This window comes from Rana temporaria, chromosome 13 (genome assembly GCF_905171775.1).
Source record: "Rana temporaria chromosome 13, aRanTem1.1, whole genome shotgun sequence".
Taxonomy (NCBI): Eukaryota; Metazoa; Chordata; class Amphibia; order Anura; family Ranidae; genus Rana; species Rana temporaria.
In genome coordinates, this window is record NC_053501.1 from 11,934,825 (window position 1) to 11,954,320 (window position 19,496).

The following is a 19,496-nucleotide window of genomic DNA, read 5'->3' on the forward strand; positions in this document are numbered from 1 at the left end:
CACCCGCTTTTCATTGCATTTGGACTGAAGCAAACAATATGTGTTACAACGCACAGTTACATCTCTTTAAACTATCCATTTATATACTATATATGAATCCACATGAGGCTTCTTTCGGAAACTGGTGACGCGCATTATGCGCCGGGGGAAGCTTTTGTCATACGTCAATCACTTAGTCTCTGAATAGGAACGCACACTCGCGCGGGAATTACTGCCCGGAATTACATACCTATACTACGGTATGTAAACCAAAAAAAAACAGCATACTGTACATGTCGGCAGTATGCTGGATTGAATGGTATATACGTGTTTTTAGGGTGAACCTCCGCTTTAAAGTCCCATTTGTTTTAATTTCCCTCCCCTGGTGGGGGGTAAGGGGGAGGGGGGATTGAATATGTTTTTTCTATGCATTCTTTATAGGGATGGTTCTTTTATTAGCTCATTCTACTTCATACACATTAGCCTTTCATGTTTCTATCACTTAACCCTGAAGTCAATGTGGAACGGCTCAGGGGGCGTGGCTTATTGGTAGGAGCCAGGGCTGAGGCTGCTTTTTTACCTCCTAATAGGTAGATTCAGAAAGAGTTAGGCCGGCTTATCTACAGATAAGCCGACCTAACTCTGAATCTGCACCGACCTATGTTTAAGTGTATTCTCTAACAGAGATACACTTAAACATATCTAAGATAGGACGGCTTGCGCCGTCCTATCTTAGATTGCAATGTTTTGGCTGACCGCTAGGTGGTGCTTCCATTGCGGCCGGCGTAGATTATGTAAATGAGCTTGTACGCCGATTCACGAACGTACGCGCTCATGGAATAACAATGTTAAAGTATGGCCACCGCTCCCGCCGCGAGGTTCAAATTTTTTACGTTGTTTGCGCAAATCGTCTGCGAATCGGGAGTTACGTCGTTTACGTACACGCCAAAATCAATAGGCCCGTACGGCGTACTTAGCCACGCTGCGCACTGGAAAATGTAGGCGCCCGGCGCATGCGCAGTAGCAAAAAGGGCAAAAAACGTGAGGTCAAGCCTCATTTCCATACAACACGCCCCCCTCCAACCAATTTGAATTAGGCGCCCTTACGCCCGCTCGTTTGAGGCTACACCGCCGTAGATTAGCAGGTAAGTAGATTGAAAATCACTACTAACCTAGCTAATTTACGGCGGTGTAGCCTAAACAGGCTAGGCTACGCCGCCCTAAATTTAATCCAATCTCTCTGAATCTACCTATAAGTACCTGCAGCTGTTCTTCGTGTGCAGCGTCTACCCAGGATTCTCCATACTGCATTGGATTAGCACATACACCTTATTTAATGTCGGTTATTAGAGCCAATCTATTGGTGCTTAGAGCATCGCTCTTTTAACACCTTGGTGCAGAGCACATGTAAATATGCGGCCTCTTAGAGGCTGGGCTTTGGCACCGAGCGGCCGTATATTTGTGTGCAATAGCGCCCATAGAACTGTGTTGAAAGCTTACACCCTGCTTCTTGCAATATGGAGTTTTCCGATCATGTGACCACCGTGACCGCCGTCACAAGCCCCGCCCCACCTCGCCTCCCGCCATTCCAAACCCCTTAAAGGCTCGGTGGGAGCTGGCACCAAGGGTTTAAGTATACACAAAGTAACAAATGATACAATTTGTGGATGACACCTCATCATTTATGTAATTCGAGAAATAATTAATTTTTCAACAATAAGTAACAAGGTGGATTTTCAAGTTTTGTGCAATGTAAGAACTTACATATTACGTATTTCAGTGTTACCAAAATCTGATTTGCTTTTTCAACCACAGTAAGTACAAAAGTCTACAAGCTCCATCCAGATATGGTTTGCAGACCTGAAAATTTAATTTGTCATTTTATAAAAATAAATGTAAAAAAAGGTAAAAATTTCAACCATTAATTCATATAGATATTGAATATTTTATTTTACACAACATAACAACACAGAAGTTGTTGTTCTGTACAGCATTTGCCTAAAAATAAAGGCAACACCATTGTCACTCAAAAATAAATACAGTCTGGTCTCTTAAAAAATATTTTTGTTTTTTTACTAATACTTCCATAACTGGTCTTTTTTTTGTATCATTTTTTTTTGTATGTTGAAAGCTTGAAGGATTTTCCCATATGAAAGGCCTTTAACGTGATCTCAGTCCCATTTATTTCTGCTGCGGCAGAACCAGGAAGCCAGTCCTACAGGAAAGGAAGGCACTGGTGCTGTTTTTTTATGTTTTTATTCCACCATTTTCAAATGTTATCTTGTCTTGTATCACCACTGGAACGCCAACTTACAGGTGCAGGTGGCTTTTACACAACCCTGTTTGTAGAAGCCAAAAATGAAAACATTGATTTCCATTGATGGAATTTCCATGTATTCTTTTTTTTTTTTGTTTTGTTTTTATTATTGAATTTTTTAGCAAGGTGTTCCAAATAATTAAGTATTTTTCTCTTTAGAATTGTATGTCAAAAAAAGGAACTAATCACACAGTGCTTTCCAATATCCATTCGGAACTTGAACATGTTGCTTTCCCACTGTCCATGTCGGAACTATCAGACTGGCCCAAGATCCCATTCATAGACATGCTTCTTTTAGACCACAGTCCAGCAGTGTGGTACGAGTTCACGTAACAATGGTACTCCATGATCTCACCATTTAAAGAGTACCTCCGCTTTACTCTAGAAGTGTCTGCAGGTAAGGTAAGGAACTTACTTGGTTTTGATTGTGCTCTTTTGTGAGTTGGCGCTTCTTTAACAGCTACAGCGGGACGACTAGCTAACCGAAGGGCGGTAGAATTATTCCTATTCGTGTTTTGGGACTCCATATTTAAAACTGTGTCCGTTTGTGAGTCCGCGGGTTTTGACGCAGTCTTTTTCTTCTGCTTAAGAGAAGAAGTATTTGAAGTCCACGTGTGAGGAGGAGCAGAGGTAGCGGCAGCGGCAGCGGCAGCACCTTGGCTTGAGCAAGTGTCCGAAGAAGGTGCGCCACTGTCAGTAGACTTACAACACTGAGCACTCTCTTCATGCTCAACGATCTGCTTGGAAGCAGATGGCGGCAATGATGCACCGCAACCTTGGTTCTGGGATCCGTTAGTTTGTATATACACGTTGCTGACTTTCGTCGCCTTCTGCTGGCCATTACCATTACAAACCCTATACCTAATCATGAGGATAATTATGAAAACAAGCACGGATGCAACAATAATCCCGCCTATGATAATTATCATGGTGCCTCCCAAGAACTGGGACTGCATAAAATGGCAACGGACGTAATCTTGCTCGGTTGTAAACTGGATGCAGCCGATAACTCTTGTAGCCGTGAGAGAGGTGATCCCATCGTCGTAGATTGCCAAGACACACAGGTCGTAGACAGTTCCCGCAGCCAAGTTATTAACACGGAATGTCTTGCTAGTTGGAGGAATCATTCTAGAAAAGATGGAGAAAAAAAAAGAACCTTTGAATTAATGTCCACTAATTATTACACCGACTTACAAATGGAAATGTCATTTTTACATGTTCAGAATTGCTGATGAGTAGGCTTTCGACAAGCCTTGAAGACGAAGACCTGACAATGACTGTGGGACAATTTAATTAAGACGACTGGTAAAACTCTGAAATTGGGCAAGATCCTTGATAATGTCTGTTTCACGCTACAAGGGAGTCAAGGAAAAAATATAGTGGGCTGGATTCAGATAGAATGCTCTATCTATGTGCCGGCGTAACGTATATCAGATACGTTACGCTGCCGTAACTTTGGGACCAAGTTCTGTATGCAAAAAGAACTTGCGCCCTTAGTTACGGCGGCGTAGCGTATGTGTAGCGGCATAAGCCCGCCTAATTCAAGTGGGCGTGTTTTATTTAAATTTCACTTGACCCCGCGTATTTTACGTTTTTTTGTGAACGGCGCATGCGCCGTTCGTGAAAGAATCCCAGTGCGCATGCTCCAAATTAACTCGCAACAAGCCAATGCTTTCGACATGAACGTCCTTCTACGCAAAGCCATATTCGCGAACGTTTTACGCAACGACGTACACGACGGAAAATTCAGCGCTGGCCCGACGTCCATACTTAACATTGGCTACGCCTCATATAGCAGGGGTAACGTTACGCAGAAAAAAGCCTTACGGAAACTCCGTAAAAAAATTCGCCGGCCGGACGTATGTTTGTGGATTGGCGTATCTAGCTAATTTGCATACTCCACGCGGAAATCGACGGAAGCGCCACCTAGCGGCCAGCGTAAATATGCACCTTAGATCCGACGGCGTACTAAGACATACGCCAGTCGGATCTAGCCCAGCTTCAGGCGTATCTTGTTTTGTGGATACAAAACAAAGATACGCCGGAGCAGCCTAGAAGTTACGCGGCGTATCAATAGATATGCCAGCGTAACTTCTTTGTGGATCTGGCCCAGTGTGTCTATTACCCCATTTCTACTGCTGGCTGCGAAAAAATTGATCCCGAAACATTGGAAGTCTAAGAAAACACCAACCATATTGGAATGGTTTAGAAAGGTAGATAGTACTAGATTCTTGGAAGAATTAATACATTTACAAAATGATTCCTATGCAAAATTCTATGTAACTTGGAGAAGCTGGCTTGAGTTCAAACAGTCTCTGATCTATATAAGATGTATGGGCACTGAAACTGCATCAGAGGAAGGGAAGAGAGGGAGAGGTGGAGGAAGCCCAATAAGTTGTAAAAAAGATAGTGGATGGGTAATTGACTGAGCCGGCCTGAGCATCTGTCTTCCTCTGTTAGGCCTCGTACACAGGACCGAGTTTCTCGGCAAAAACCAGCAAGAAACTTGCTGGGAGATATTTTTTTGCCGAGGAAACCGGTCGTGTGTACATTTTCGTCGAGGAAACTGTCGAGAAACTCGACGAGACAAAAAGAGAGCATGTTCTCTATTTTCTTGACGGAAATGCAGACTGGGATGCCATTAAAGTTCATGTGCGTGTAGATCAGGGGTGCCCAACCAATGGCCCGGGGGCCACATGTGGCCCGTGGAGCCCTCTGATGTGGCCCGCAACCTCCTGATCTGGGATGAATACAATAGAATGTTGTTATCAAAAGTCAGTTTATTACTAAAATCACAGGGGCAGATCCACGTACATCGGCGCATATATCCGCCAGGCGTAGCGTATCTAAGATACACTACGTTGCCGTAACTTATTTTTTTTCGAATCCTTAAAGAATTTGCGCCATAAGTTACGGCGGCGTAGCTAAAAGAATGGGATGCTCATGTGTGTGCATTCCACGCTGGACCTGGCTGACTTCCTGGTGGCCACAGGATAGATTCCTCCTTACATCTGCCTACCCGTGGAACCAAACGCACCTGAGACCGGATCACACCGTTCACTGGAGACACAGATGAACCTTTTTTAAACTTCTGTCTGTAAGTGCATTACTTGTTGTACAAATAAATTGCATCAAACATATTGCACTTAGGTGGCGCTTCCTGTTGTTTTCCCTTTTCTCCCATGTGTGTGCAAAGGCAGGTGTCCCAATACTTTTGGTAATATAGTGTATGTTTGCAACTACAATCTATTGATGGTGTCTATGAAACCCATATGGTTTTCTATTGTCTTAATTTATTCTGCTTATTTTATGAAGGTTGCTATGTTTTCTGATTGTGTTGTATTGTTATGGTTACTTTATAAATGAATAAAACACATTTCTACACATTCTAAAATAGATAGGACAAAAAAAAACTTGTATTAAAGTGGATGTTATCCACTCTCATCCTTTCTAAAACTGCTGCCATAGTGCTGATCTATAAGGATATAGATGCCTCCTGCATGTATCCTCACCTGTCAAATGTCTCCCCTCTCTCTGTTATAAGACCTGAAAAACTGCAGATTCTGTGGGCGGGTCTGTTGTCTGGAGCTCAGTGGGTGGAGTCGTGAGGTCAGTAGACTGCCCCGCCCTTCTCTACACTCCCCTTGTCAACATGCATTTTGTCCTATGTATTACTTATATAAATAATATATATATATAAATTCTGCTATGATCACTAACATCCAGTCAAAATCCAGAAAAGTAACCACATGACTTCAGAAAAGGAGTGGGGGTGGGAATTAAAAAATAATGCCTGTCTCCAAGCTAGTGCATGAGATATGTAAATAACCTGTCACTCACAGCAAGGGGGCGGAACGGACTGAGGTTTTTCTCTGTTAGTCCGTTTTATCTCACTGAACAATAAAAGAGGATTGCTCAGAGCAGGATTAACTCTTTGTGGCAAGACTAGGCACAGATGATAGGAAATATTTTACTCTACATTGTGACATCAAAAAAAGAAAAAAAAATTGGGGTTACATTCACTTTAACCTCTTCCCTACCGAGTCATAGTAATATGACGTTGGCAGGGACCTTTCGTCCTTCAGACTGGATGTCATATGACGTCCTTGCTTTCCCGGGCGCACCGCCACCGCATTGCTCTGGACCCGGTGTGCGTGCCCGGCGGCCGCGATGTCTGCCGGGCACCCGCGATTGCCCGCAATCACGGCAGGACCATGGATCTGTGTGTGTAAACACACAGATCCATGTCCTGTCAGTGGTGAGGAGACAGATGTGTGTTCCCCCTCCCCCTACAGTTAGAACACACTTTAGGGAACATATTTAACCCTTTCAACGCCCCCTAGTGTTAACCCCTTCCCTGCCAGTCACATTTACACAGTTATCAGTGCAGTTTTATAGCACTAATCGCTGTGTAAATGTGAATGATCCCAAAAGTTTGTCAAAAGTGTCCGATATGTCCGCCGCAATGTCACGGTCACAATAAAAATCGCAGATCACCGCCATTACTAGTAAAAAAATAAAAATAAATAAAAATGCCATAATACTATTCCCTATTTTGTAGACGCTAGAACTTTTGCGAAAACCGATCAAATACGCTTATTGCGATTTTTTTTTTTACGAAAAATATGTAGAATACGTATCGGTCTAAACTGAGGGGAAAAAAAGTAAGAAAAAAAAAATTATATTATATTATATTTATTAAATCAAAAAGTAAAAGATATTGGGCCAGATTCAGGTAGATTGGGGCATCTTTGTGCCGACGTAGCGCATCTCATATGCGCTACGCCGACGTATCCCAGAGAGGCAAGCAGAGTATTCACAAAGCACTCGCTCCCTACGTTGCGCCAGTGTAACGTAAATCATTCGGCGTAAGCCCGCCTAATTCAAAGTAGGTGGACGGTGGGCGTAATCCATGTAAATGAACCGTGACCCCATGCAAATGATGGTCCGAACGAACGGCGCATGCGCGCGCATGCTCAGAATCACGTCGAACATACTCCCTAAGATACGACGGCTCAATGCCTACGACGTGAACGTAACCTACGCCCAGCCCCATTCACGTACTACTACGTAAACAACTTCAAATTACGACGGCTGTTCCGTCGTCCATACCTTTGCATGGGATGCGCCTCCTATAGGTGGAATAACTTTACGCCGGATGTACGCCTTACGTAAACGGCGTATATTACTGTGACGGGTGCAAGTACGTTCGTGAATCGGCGGATCTCGGTCATTTACATATTCGGTGCGTAATTCAATGGAAGCGCCCCTTGCGGCCATCGTAAATATGCGCCCAAGATACGACGGCGTAGGGAACTTACGTCGGTCAGACGAAGCCACATTTCAGGCGTATTTTGCATTAAGAATTAGGCGCATAGATACAATGGCGCACATTGGCCCAGATCCACAAAGAAGTTACGTCGGCGTATCTATTAATACGCCACGTAACTTCTAGGATGCTCCGCGTATCTTTGTTTTGTATCCACAAAACAAGATACGCCTGAACCTGGGCTAGATCCAACTGACGTACGTCTTAGTACGCCGTCGGATCAAATGTGCATATTTACGCTGGCCGCTAGGTGGCGCTTCCGTTGATTTATACGTTGAGTATGCAAATTAGCTAGATACGCCAATCCACAAACGTACGTCCGGCCGGCGCATTTTTTTACGTTGTTTGCGCAAGGCTTTTTCCGGCGTAACGTTACCCCTGCTCTATGAGGCGTACGCAATGTTAAGTACGGACGTCGGGCCAGTGTCGTCGTGTACGTCGTTTGCATAAAATGTTCGCGAATAGGGCTTTGCATAAATTACGTTCACGTCGAAAGCATTGACTATTTGTGATTTCGAGCATGCGCACTGGGATTCCCCTCACGGACGGCGCATGCGCCGTTCAAAAAATACGTCATTTACGTGGGGTCAAGTAGAATTAACATAAAACACGCCCACATCTTTATCATTTGAATTCCGCGCCCTTACGCCGGCCGACATAACTTTAGAGGCAAGTGCTTTGTGAATACAGCACTTGCCTCTCAAAGGCCCAGTACACACGACCGAACATGTCTGCTGAAACTGGTCCGCGGACCAGTTTCAGCAGACATGTTCAGTTGTGTGTACGGCCGACCGGACAGGTTTCCGGCGGACCGTTTTCAGCGGACAGTCCGTCCGTGTGTACGAGGCCAAATTTGCGGCGGTGTAGCGTTACTACACTACGCCCATTTAAAGTTACGCTGATCTACGTGGATCTGGCCCATTGACACTTAGATACGCCGGCGTAAGTGTTACCTGAATCCGGGCCTTGGTGTTTTTTTCAAAATTGTCGCTCTTCTTTTGTTTATAGCGCAAAAAATAAAAACCGCAGAGGTGATCAAATACCACCAAAAGAAAGCTCTATTTGTGGGGAAAAAAGGATGTCAATTTTGTTTGGGAGCCACGTCGACCGCGCAATTGTCATTCAAAGTGCGACAGCGCTGAAAACTAAAGATTGGTCTGGGCAGGAAGGGGGTGAAAATGCCCTGTATTGAAGTGGTTAATGTCCACTAAATATTACACCAACTTACAGTACAAACTAAAATGTCATTAGTACATATTCAGAATTGCCGATGAGTAGGCTTCCAACAAGCCCAGAAGACGAAGACCTGACAATGACTGCGGGTTTTATTGGGGATTCTAATGAAAACTCGTGTTAGTACAGATAAAAAAAAACTGATGACTTATTCGAACAGAATTCATTTATGACAGATTGGTTTTGAAAGGTGAGAGAATGTTACATTGCTTGACTTCTAAATAAATCCACTTATCACATACGCCACAGCACCACTTTTACAGCTACACAGCTTGAAATAACGCAGAATAAAAAAAAAAATGTAGCAAAAGCTTCTCTTAAGAGAGTTTCTTTTGACTTTACTGAAACGTATTATTTATACCTACGCTCCCGTAATTCATACTTAGGCTGACAAGGAGCGTTTGATATAAAACAGATAAGTACAGTCAAGTGACGGCATAGAAAAGGATGATCGGCGCTTTTCAAATATTTTGAATGTTTTTTTTGTTTTTTTTTCAAGTTGCGCTCTCATCAAAAGGAAAACAGCCTCGGTTTTAAAAAGGCGATGATTGTAGAACGCCAGCTACATTCTTCTTTTTTTTATAAACATTGTATTGATTTTTCAAAAACATTTTCTTTACAAACACAAACAAACATACACTATGGCCCAGATTCTCGTTGGAGATACGACGGCGTATCTCCAGACACGCCGTCGTATCTCTGAGTGTGAGGCGTCGTATCTATGCGCCTATTGGGTAGATTCACGTACCCTGGCCTAAAATTAGGACGGCCTAGCCTAGTCTTTTTAGGCTACACTGCCGTAAATTATTTAGGCTATTAGTGATTCTCAAACCACTTACCTGTTAATTTTCGGCGGTGTAGCCTAAAACGAGCGGGCGTAAGCACGCCTAATTCAAATGACTAGGAGGGGGGCGTGTTGTATGGAAATGAGGCTTGACCTCACGTTTTTTGATGTTTTTGTGTACTGCGCATGTGCCGGGGGCGACTACATTTCCCAGTGTGCATTGCGACTAAGTACGCCGTACGGGCCTATTGATTTTGACGCGGACGTAAACGACGTAAATCCCGATTCACGGACGACTTACGCAAACGACACAAAAAATTCGAACCTCGCGGCGGGAACGGCGGCCATACTTAACATTGTTATTCCACCTCATAGGTGGAATAACTTTAGGCGGCATAACCCTTACAGAAATGCGACGGTGTAGGCCCGGCGTACGCTCGTGAATCGTCGTGAATCGGCGTATCCCCTCATTTACATAATCTAGGCCGGCCGCAATGTGAGCGCCACCTAGCGGTAAGCCAGAACATTGCAATCTAAGATAGAACGGCGCAAGCCGTCCTATCTTAGATATGTTTAAGTGTATCTCTGTTAGAGAATACACTTAAACATAGGTCGGTGCAGATTCAGAGTTAGGTCGGCTTATCTGTAGATAAGCCGGCCTAACTCTTTGTGAATCTACCTATATATTATCAAAAGTATTGAGACACCTGCCTTTGCACACACATGGGAGAAAAGGGAAAACAACAGGAAGCGCCACCTAAGTGCAATATGTGTGATGCAATTTGTTTGTACAACAAGTAATGCACTTACAGACAGAAGTTTTAAAAAAGGTTCATCTGTGTCTCCAGTGAACGGTGTGATCCGGTCTCAGGTGCGTTTGGTTCCACGGGTAGGCAGATATAAGGAGGAATCTATCCTGTGGCCACCAGGAAGTCAGCCAGGTCCAGCGTGGAATGCACACACATGAGCTTTGATGGCATCCCAGTCTTAGTCCGTAGGGTTCAATATTGAGTTGGGCCACCCTTTGCACCTATAACAGCTTCAACTCTTCTGGGAAGGCTGCCAATGGTGTTCTATTGGGTTGAGATTAGGACTCTATGCAGGCCAGTCAAGTTCCTCCACCCCCAAACTCGCTCATCCATGTCTTTATGGAACTTGCTTTGTGCTCTGGTGCACAGTCATGTTGGAACAGGAAGGGGCCGTCCCCAAGAAAGTTGGGAGCATGGAATTGTCCAAAATGTCTTGGTATGCTGACACCTTAAGAGTTCCCTTTACTGGAACTAAGGGGCCAACCCAACCCCTGAAAAACAACCCCCACACCATAATCCCCCCTCCACCAAATGATTTAGACAGGAGCACAAATCAAAGTCTATAAAGCCATGGATGAGTGATGTTTGGGGTGGAGGAACTTGACTGGCCTCAACCCAATAAATCACCTTTGAGATGAATTAGAGCGATGAAGGTTTAGGAGTGTGTCTATGGGAATGTTTAACCATTCTTCCAGAAGCGCATTTGTGAGGTCAGGTACACTGATGTGGACGAGAAGGCCTGGCTCGCAGTCTCTGCTCTAATTCATCCCAAAGGTGATCAGGCCAGTCTGGGGACGGCTCCTTCCTGTTCCAACGGGACTGCGCACCAGTGCAGAAATCAAGGTCCATAAAGACATGGATGAGAGAGTTTAGGGTGGAGGAACTTGACTGGCCTTAACAGAGTCCTGACCTCAACCTGATAGAGCACCTTTGGGATGAATTGGAGTGTAGACTGTGAGCCAGACCTTTTTGTCCACTTCAGTGCCTGACCTCACAAATGCGCTTCTGAAATAGTGATCAAACATTCCCATAGACACTCTCCTAAACCTTGTGGACGGCCATCCCAGAAGAGGTGAAGCTGTTATAGCTGCAAAGGGTGGGTCAACTCAATATTGAACCCTACGGACTAAGACTGGGATGCCATTAAAGTTTATGTGCGTGTAAAGGTAGGTGTCTCAATACTTTTGGTAATATAGTGTATTACATGTTAAAAAAGTCTATCCGATCTACAATCGTATAAACAAGGAACAATTTCAATTATGGAATATTACAATAAATACTAATATGCAGAGCTTTTTTTCTTAGAAAATAGGTGCAGGAACTCAACCACGACCCCGTTCAGATTTCAAAAACAGTAGAAGGGTCTTAAAGGGGCATTAACTGGTTAATGCCCGCCACATGTACATATACGTCCACAGAATGGCACGTGCAGGCACATTGGCGTACATGTACGTCCCCGCCTTTCCGCGGGTCGGGGGTCCGATCGGGACCCCCCCGGTACATGCGGCGGTCGGTAACCCGCGGGGAGTGATTCGGGATGACGGCGCGGCTATTGCCGCTTATAGCCGCTCCGTCGCGATCGCTCCCCAGAGCTGAAGAACGGGGAGAGCCGTATGTAAACACAGCTTCCCCGTGCTTCACTGTGGCGGCGCATCGATCGTGTGATCCCTTATATAGGGAGACTCGATCGATGACGTAAGTCCTACAGCCACACCCCCCTACAGTTGTAAACACACACTAGGTGAAACATAACTCCTTCAGCGCCCCCTGTGGTTAACTCCCAAACTGCAACTGTCATTTTCACAATAAACAATGCAATTTAAATGCATTTTTTGCTGTGAAAATGACAATGGTCCCAAAAATGTGTCAAAATTGTCCGATGTGTCCGCCATAATGTCGCAGTCATGAAAAAAATCGCTGATCGCCGCCATTAGTAGTAGAAAAAAAATGTATAAAAATGCAATAAAACTATCCCCTATTTTGTAAACTCTATACATTTTGCGCAAACCAATCGATAAACGCTTATTGCGATTTTTTTTACCAAAAATATGTAGAAGAATACGTATCGGCCTAAATTGAGGAAAAAAAATGTTATATATGTTTTTGGGGGATATTTATTATAGCAAAAAGTAAAAAAATATAGAATTTTTTTCAAAATTGTCGCTCTATTTTTGTTTATAGCGCAAAAAATAAAAACCGCAGAGGTGATCAAATACCACCAAAAGAAAGCTCTATTTGTGGAAAAAAAAGGAAGCCAATTTTGCTTGGGAGCCACGTCGCACGACCGCGCAATTGTCGGTTAAAGCGACGCAGTGCCGAATCGCAAAAACTGGCCGGGTCCTTTACCTGCATTTTGGTCCGGGTCTTAAGTGGTTAATGTGTGTTGAAGCCGATGCAAGTGTAAATGAGCCCTAAAGGAGGGATCGGAGTCCAGTAGATGTAAAAATTAAAACATTTTATTAAGAGTACAGATTATAAGATAAAGCCAACGTGTTTCGGGGAGACAAATGACCTCCCCCTTCCTCATGGCTGCTGACAAATATTATTGGGAAAGGATCCTAAATAGTTATGTCTGTGACGTATAGATTGGATCAATGCTGCCTCTGAAGCTACAGCCGGGAATTCTGACAATCATCAATCTGATCTATACGTCACAGACAGACCTAATCAGGATCCTTCCCAATAACATTGATCAACAGCCCTGAGAAAGTGGGAGTTCTTTGTCCCCCCCGAAACACGTTGGCTTCACCAGTATACTGCAATTGTACCAGTCTGGAAAACAGAATATACTTCCTTCGCTTTAGTTTTTCCAAAAATCTTTCTTCCATTTGGGTCCTATATCCAGGCAATTGTTGAGGCAAGGTTTATATAGTCCGGTGATTACAATGTTTAATTCTTTGGGTATAGGAGCTGCGGTGGCTCAACGCGATTGGCACTGCGCTGACAAGCCATTCACCTCTGCGGCTAGGGGTTCGGATCCCGCTCTCGGCTACATGTGAATTGAGTTTGGTGGTCTCAGCCCGGCTCCCGGTGGGTGTGCTATGCGAGGTAAGCTTGCGCTTAGTACGCCCACCCCCCTCCCACAAAAACCACCACACTTACACGCACTCGAAATTGGGTTAACATGCACGCACTTTGACCACGCGGTCTCTAAAAAGAGAGGCGAAGGACTAATGGGGCTGGTTGAGCGGGCTAGGTCCTCTCACTCCCTGGTTGGGAGTCCCTCTGCCCCGTTGGGCTTCAAAGCGGAGCAGGTAGGGCGGGTTGTGTGGGAGGACCCCCTCACACACCCGCCATTGCCACCCGGGGCATGGAGAAAGATGGCAGATTGCCTCTGGGGGAGGCCTGCCTACTCCCAACTCCTGCAGTATGGCTCCTCTCTCGAGTACACGCACAAAATACACTTAAAAAAAAAAAAGAAAAAAATTCTTTGGGTATAATCATATCAAATAAAACACACGATTTGACTATGAAAACTGCCTTTTAGGTTACAATTTCTTCCCACGTGGAATTTAATGCTTTTCTCGGGATCCTGCCAGTGAACACCTGGAATATTTACGGTCAGCGAGTAATGCAGATTACTTTCTGCTTTATAAATAAATTCCTGACCTTAATTTAAGGATACAACTCAACATGCGTCTTACCAGTACCAGAAGGGGAATTATTTTTATAGGTACTGGAGACAGTAATCATTTCCTTCTCATCAGGAGGATTTGTTGCCCATTTTTTTATTCTTTTTTTTATTAATTTTATTTTAATTTTTTTAATCTTAGAAATGTCTCCTATACCCTGGCTCCCATTTCAAAGGCTGTAGCTTCTCTTGGATTGAAAGATTTATTTCCAGATTTTTTACATTTTAGCAGCAGTGCCCCATGATGCGGAAAATTGACATGATGACTCCTCAACCTAGAAATTATGATTTAGGAGATTATCACAACAAACTTGGGCAGATCTTAGGGCCAGATTCGTAGAAAAAGTACGCCGGAGTATCTGCTGATACTCCGGCGTACTTTCAAATTTGCCGCGTCGCATCTTAACTTGTAATTCACAAACAAGATACGACGGCATTTGGCTAAGATCCGACAGGCTTATGGCTTTGTACGCCTTCGGATCTTAGGATGCAATACTAGGCCGGCCGCTAGGTGGCGATTCCATTGCGGTCGGTGTAGAATATGCAAATGACTTGTTATGCCGATTCACGAACGTCCGCTTTGCCCGTCGCTGTAAATTTACGTTGTTTCCGTAGCGATACGCGTCGTAAAGTTAAGGCTGCCCTCTAGGTGGTCGTTTCCGCGTTGAAATTTGAAATTTCACGTCGTTTGCGTAAGTCGTCCGTGAATGGCGCTGGACGCCATTTACGTTAACGTCAAAACCAATGACGTCCATAAAGTGCATTTAAATATTCATAATTAACCTTAAAGCGGGGGTTCACCCTAAAAAAAAAATTCTAACATTACATTAAGCTCCATTCCGACATTGACTGTATGCTGATCTTTTTTTTGCCGTACATACCGTTATATCTTTATTCTCCCCCCCCCCCCCCGGCTTCCGGGTAGTGAATCCCGCGGGAGTGGGCGTTCCTATGCACAGGCTAATTGATTGACGTATGACATAAGCTTCCCCCCGGTGCATACGGCCGCGTCACGAGTTGCCGAAAGAAGCCGAACGTCGGTGCGCAGGTGCCGTATAGAGCCGACTCGCAGTCCGGCTTCTTTCGGCAACTTGTGACGCGCTGTATGTGCCGGGGGGGAAATAAAGATACAACGGTATGTACGGCAAAAATAAATAGGGGTTCCTTAAGCAATGAGCAATTTCTGCCTCCCAGATAAGTTCCCACTAACACCATTGATCTTTTTAGCTATCTGTAAGTGGGTAACCCTTACCGAAGACCACAAGTGTAAGCATTCTTCCCACTGACCATTACACTAATGTAGGGTGACCAGACGTCCCCTGTTTTCAGGGACAGTCCCCAGATTGAGGGCACTGTCCCCGGACCAAGTCTGTCCCTGGTTTTGTCCCCGGATTGCAGTGGTGTAGTATGGGGGGCAGCCAGTACTCTCACCCCAGGCGCAACATTTAGGGGGGGCGAAAATTTTTACTGTGCCCCCAGAAGTGTGATGTGTTGTGGCCATGTGCAGCATGCCTCCCTCGGCCCCCTACATCTTCGATGAGGCATGTCCCAAATCCCAGGCATTGCTCTGCAGCACCTTCCCTCTGCCCATGGGCTCATGTGGTCCAGCCTCTCCCACATGATCCCTCTAGTGTCGGTGGCCCATGTGTGAGATCGGCGGAGAGCGAGTGGTGCTCCAAAGGATGATCATGGAGGCCAGAAAGAGGTGAGCAAAATCAACCCATCTACATTGTACATGTGTGTGTGAAGGGGGGGGGGGGGGAGTGTGAGTAGTGCAGCAAATAGAAGTCAGGTAGGTCAGTATAGGAATCAGGTAGGTAAGTATAAGAATTGGGAGGTTTAGCCAATAAAAAAAAATGTCCCCGGATTTCATTTTATCTGGTCTGGTCACCTTACACCAGTGTTTCTCAATTCCAGTCCTCAGGCCCCCCCAACAGGTCAGGTTTTCAGGATTTCCCTCAGATGAAAAGGCTGTGGTGATTACTTAGGCAGTGAAACTGATCAAATCACCTGTGCAAAATAATGGAAATCCTGAAAACCTGACCTGTTGGGGGGGCCTGAGGACTGGAATTGAGAAACACTGCACTAATGTATCATGAGTTGTAGATATGGTAATTTTTAGCAGGGGTTCCCTGAGACCAGAAAGTTATTTCGAGGGTTCCTCTGTGATGAAAAGGTTGAGAAAGGCTGCCTTATGCCAACTACCCTGTACAGGAAAGATGTGTATACTTACCCAATGTACGGGCGCTCCGGTCATGTGATCTCCAAGCTGTCAGCTTCAGAGGAGAGGAGAGAGCACCGACAATGGCTGCAGAGCCTGGGCGGTGACATCACCCATAGACTTACAGGCATCTGTTGTCCGTTGTCCCTCCTCTCCACTGAAGCTGCTACTAGGAGCCAATCACGTGACTGGAGCGCCCTTAGATTGGGTAGGTATAAACATCTTTCCTGTACAGCAGAGGTAGTATTGGACTTAGAATGGGGGTGGTAGTAGGTTTAAGCTGAGTTAGGTGTTAACAAGACTTCTACTTTAACCACTTAAGACCCGGACCTTTAGGCAGCTAAAGGACCCGGCCAGGTTTTGCGATTCGGCACTGCGTCACTTTAACAGACAATTGCGCGGTCGTGCGACGTGGCTCCAAAACAAAATTGGCGTCCTTTTTTTGCCACAAATAGAGCTTTCTTTTGGTGGTATTTGATCACCTCTGCGGTTTTTATTTTTTGCGCTATAAACAAAAATAGAGCGACAATTTTGAAAAAAATGCAATATTTTTTACTTTTTGCTATAATAAATATCCCCCAAAAATATATAAAAAAAAAAATTTTCCCTCAGTATAGGCCGATACGTATTCTTCTACCTATTTTGGTTAAAAAAATCGCAATAAGCGTTTATCGGTTGGTTTGCGCAAAATTTATAGCGTTTACAAAATAGGAGATAGTTTTATTGCATTTTTATTAATTTTTTTATTTACTACTAATGGCGGCGATCAGCGATTTTTTTCTTGGTTTAAGTCTGAGACTGTGGCCAGAAAAACTAAACAAAGTGATAAAAAGGAGAAAGGAATATGATTATAAAATATACGGTAATTCAGGAAACGTAAAGCGATGATACAACGTTATTACATTATATATTATGACATTTTGTTATGTTCTTCATTTCAAGCTCTGAAATCCAAGCAGATGGTGTTATTCTATGTTTCTGGGAGTTGATTTCCCAGCATCCTTTGGGCTGTAACCTTTTGCAAAGCCTGACAATATTTGCACACATTCCCTCAGACATGGTCATATTTTTTTTTTTCTCTGGGAGGACAAAGGCCAACTGCTATTAATTTTAGTGCTTAGGGACAGACTGAAGGTTATTAATCATCACTATAGAATGCAAAATAATAGATGAATAGAGATAAAATGGTAAAGGCTTGCAAAACATAACACAAGGCTTGTCAATTTTATAACAAGTGGAATTAATTAATTATTATTATTATTTTTTTATTAACAATAATATAATAATAATAATAATAATAATAATAATAATAATAATAATAATTATTATTATTATTATTATTATTATTATTATTATTATTAATATGAATGGCTAGTTGCTAGTGGCTAGTTGCTTTAAAATGGCTAGTTGCTTTAAAATCGAAGCAGTACTTACCGTTGTAGAGAGCGATCTTCTCCGCCGCTTCCGGGTATGGGCTGCGGGACTGGGCGTTCCTATTTTGATTGACAGTCTTCCGACAGGCTTCCGACGGTCGCATCCATCGCGTCACGATTTTCCGTAAGTAGCCGAACGTCGGTGCGCAGGCACAGTATAGAGCCGCACCGACGTTCGGCTTCTTTCGGCTACTCGTGACGCAATGGATGCGACCGTCGGAAGTGTGTCGGAAGACTGTCAATCGAAATAGGAACGCCCAGTCCCGAAGACCATACCCCGGAAGCGGCGGAGAAGATCGCTCTCTACAACGGTAAGTACAGCTTCGATTTTAAAACAACTAGCCGATTCCCCCAGACAAAATGAGCATCAATCTAAGGGTAAAAAAAATGTTATGGGTGAACTCCCGCTTTAAGTGAAGATTGGAAGAGCTCAAGGGATTCAGTGGCAGTGAATCAGCAAGTCTAGTGAAAGACCGAGAGCTCAGTGGGTCGAGAATCTACTAGAAGTGACTGTAGAAAAAGTAAAGGAGTTTGTTACATCTTGTGTTAGGAACTGTTCTAAGACTGTTGCCATAGGAGGCAGCAATCGTACACATGCAGATGTGGTGTGCAGATGGATACCTTTTCCTGCATGGCTGTCTACCTGTAGAAGTCTCGGAGTCTGCCAATTAACATTGCAACTACTAAAGGGTGTCCTGGTCCTAACCCTTATTCCCACAGTTCTGTTAAAGAGAAATAAAATCTCTTTGCATTCAAGAAGTGTCTGGCACCCATGAATCTACCTTACACTACACCTACTATGCCTTACCACCCACTCTATACGGAAGGATGTCATCAGCTCTTGGCTCTGGAGGTTCTCATTAGACTAAAGGAGGCCGGGGACCATGCTACAATAATAATAATTATTAGTATTATTAATAGTAATAGTAGTAGTAGTAAGAGCAGAATTGTTGATAATAAGAAGAAGAATTCATATTCTTATCAACAATACTACTACTACTACTACTACTACTACTACTACGAACAAGAAGAAGAAGAAGAAGAAAAAGAAGAAGAAGAAGAAGAAGAAGAAGAAGAAATTAACAATATAATAAAATGCTACTGATGATGGATATTATTATTACTATATACCTTATTAACTACTTGCCGACCGCCCCCCATCCTTTTACGGCGGCAAGTTGGCTCCCCTGCGCGAGAGCCTGTAGTATAAGGTAGTATAACGCAGGCCCCCGACTCCTGTGCGCGTGCCCAGCGGGCACGATCGCCGCCAGGCACACGCGATCGCTCGTTACAGAGCGGGGACCGGGAGCTGTGTGTGTAAACACACAGCTCCTGGTCCTGTCAGGTGGAGAAATGCCTGACCGTCTGTTCATACAATGTATGAACAGAAGATCAGTCATTTCCCCTAGTGAGGCCACCCCCCCTACAGTTAGAACACACCCAGGGAACATATTTAACCCCTTCCCCGCCCCCTAGTGTTAACCCCTTCCCTGCCAGTGGCATTTTTATAGTAATCCAATGCATGTTTATAGCACTGATCGCAATAAAAATGCCAATGGTCCCAAAAATGTGTCAAAAGTGTAAGAAGTATCCGCCATAATGTCGCAGTACCGAAAAAAAAAACGCTGATCGCCGCCATTACTAGTAAAAAATAAATATTCATAAAAATACCCCCTATATTGCAAATGCTATAACTTTTGCGCAAACCAATCAATAAACGCTAATTGCGTTTTTTTTTTACGAAAAATAGGTAGAAGAAT

At 44.0% G+C, this 19,496-nt stretch overlaps 1 protein-coding gene across 3 annotated transcripts in view; it reads right to left on the minus strand.

Annotated features, from left to right (window-relative positions):
* Positions 1-1,904: 1,904 nt before the first annotated feature.
* LRFN5 (leucine rich repeat and fibronectin type III domain containing 5) overlaps positions 1,905-19,496 on the minus strand; it is a 223,675-nt gene continuing 206,083 nt past the window's right edge. For all 3 annotated transcript variants that reach the window (XM_040333381.1, XM_040333383.1, XM_040333382.1), the window contains one exon: positions 1,905-3,424. In XM_040333381.1, the coding sequence (XP_040189315.1) occupies positions 2,482-3,424 (943 nt within the window). In that variant the 3' untranslated portion in view covers positions 1,905-2,481. The remainder of the gene's footprint in view (positions 3,425-19,496) is intronic.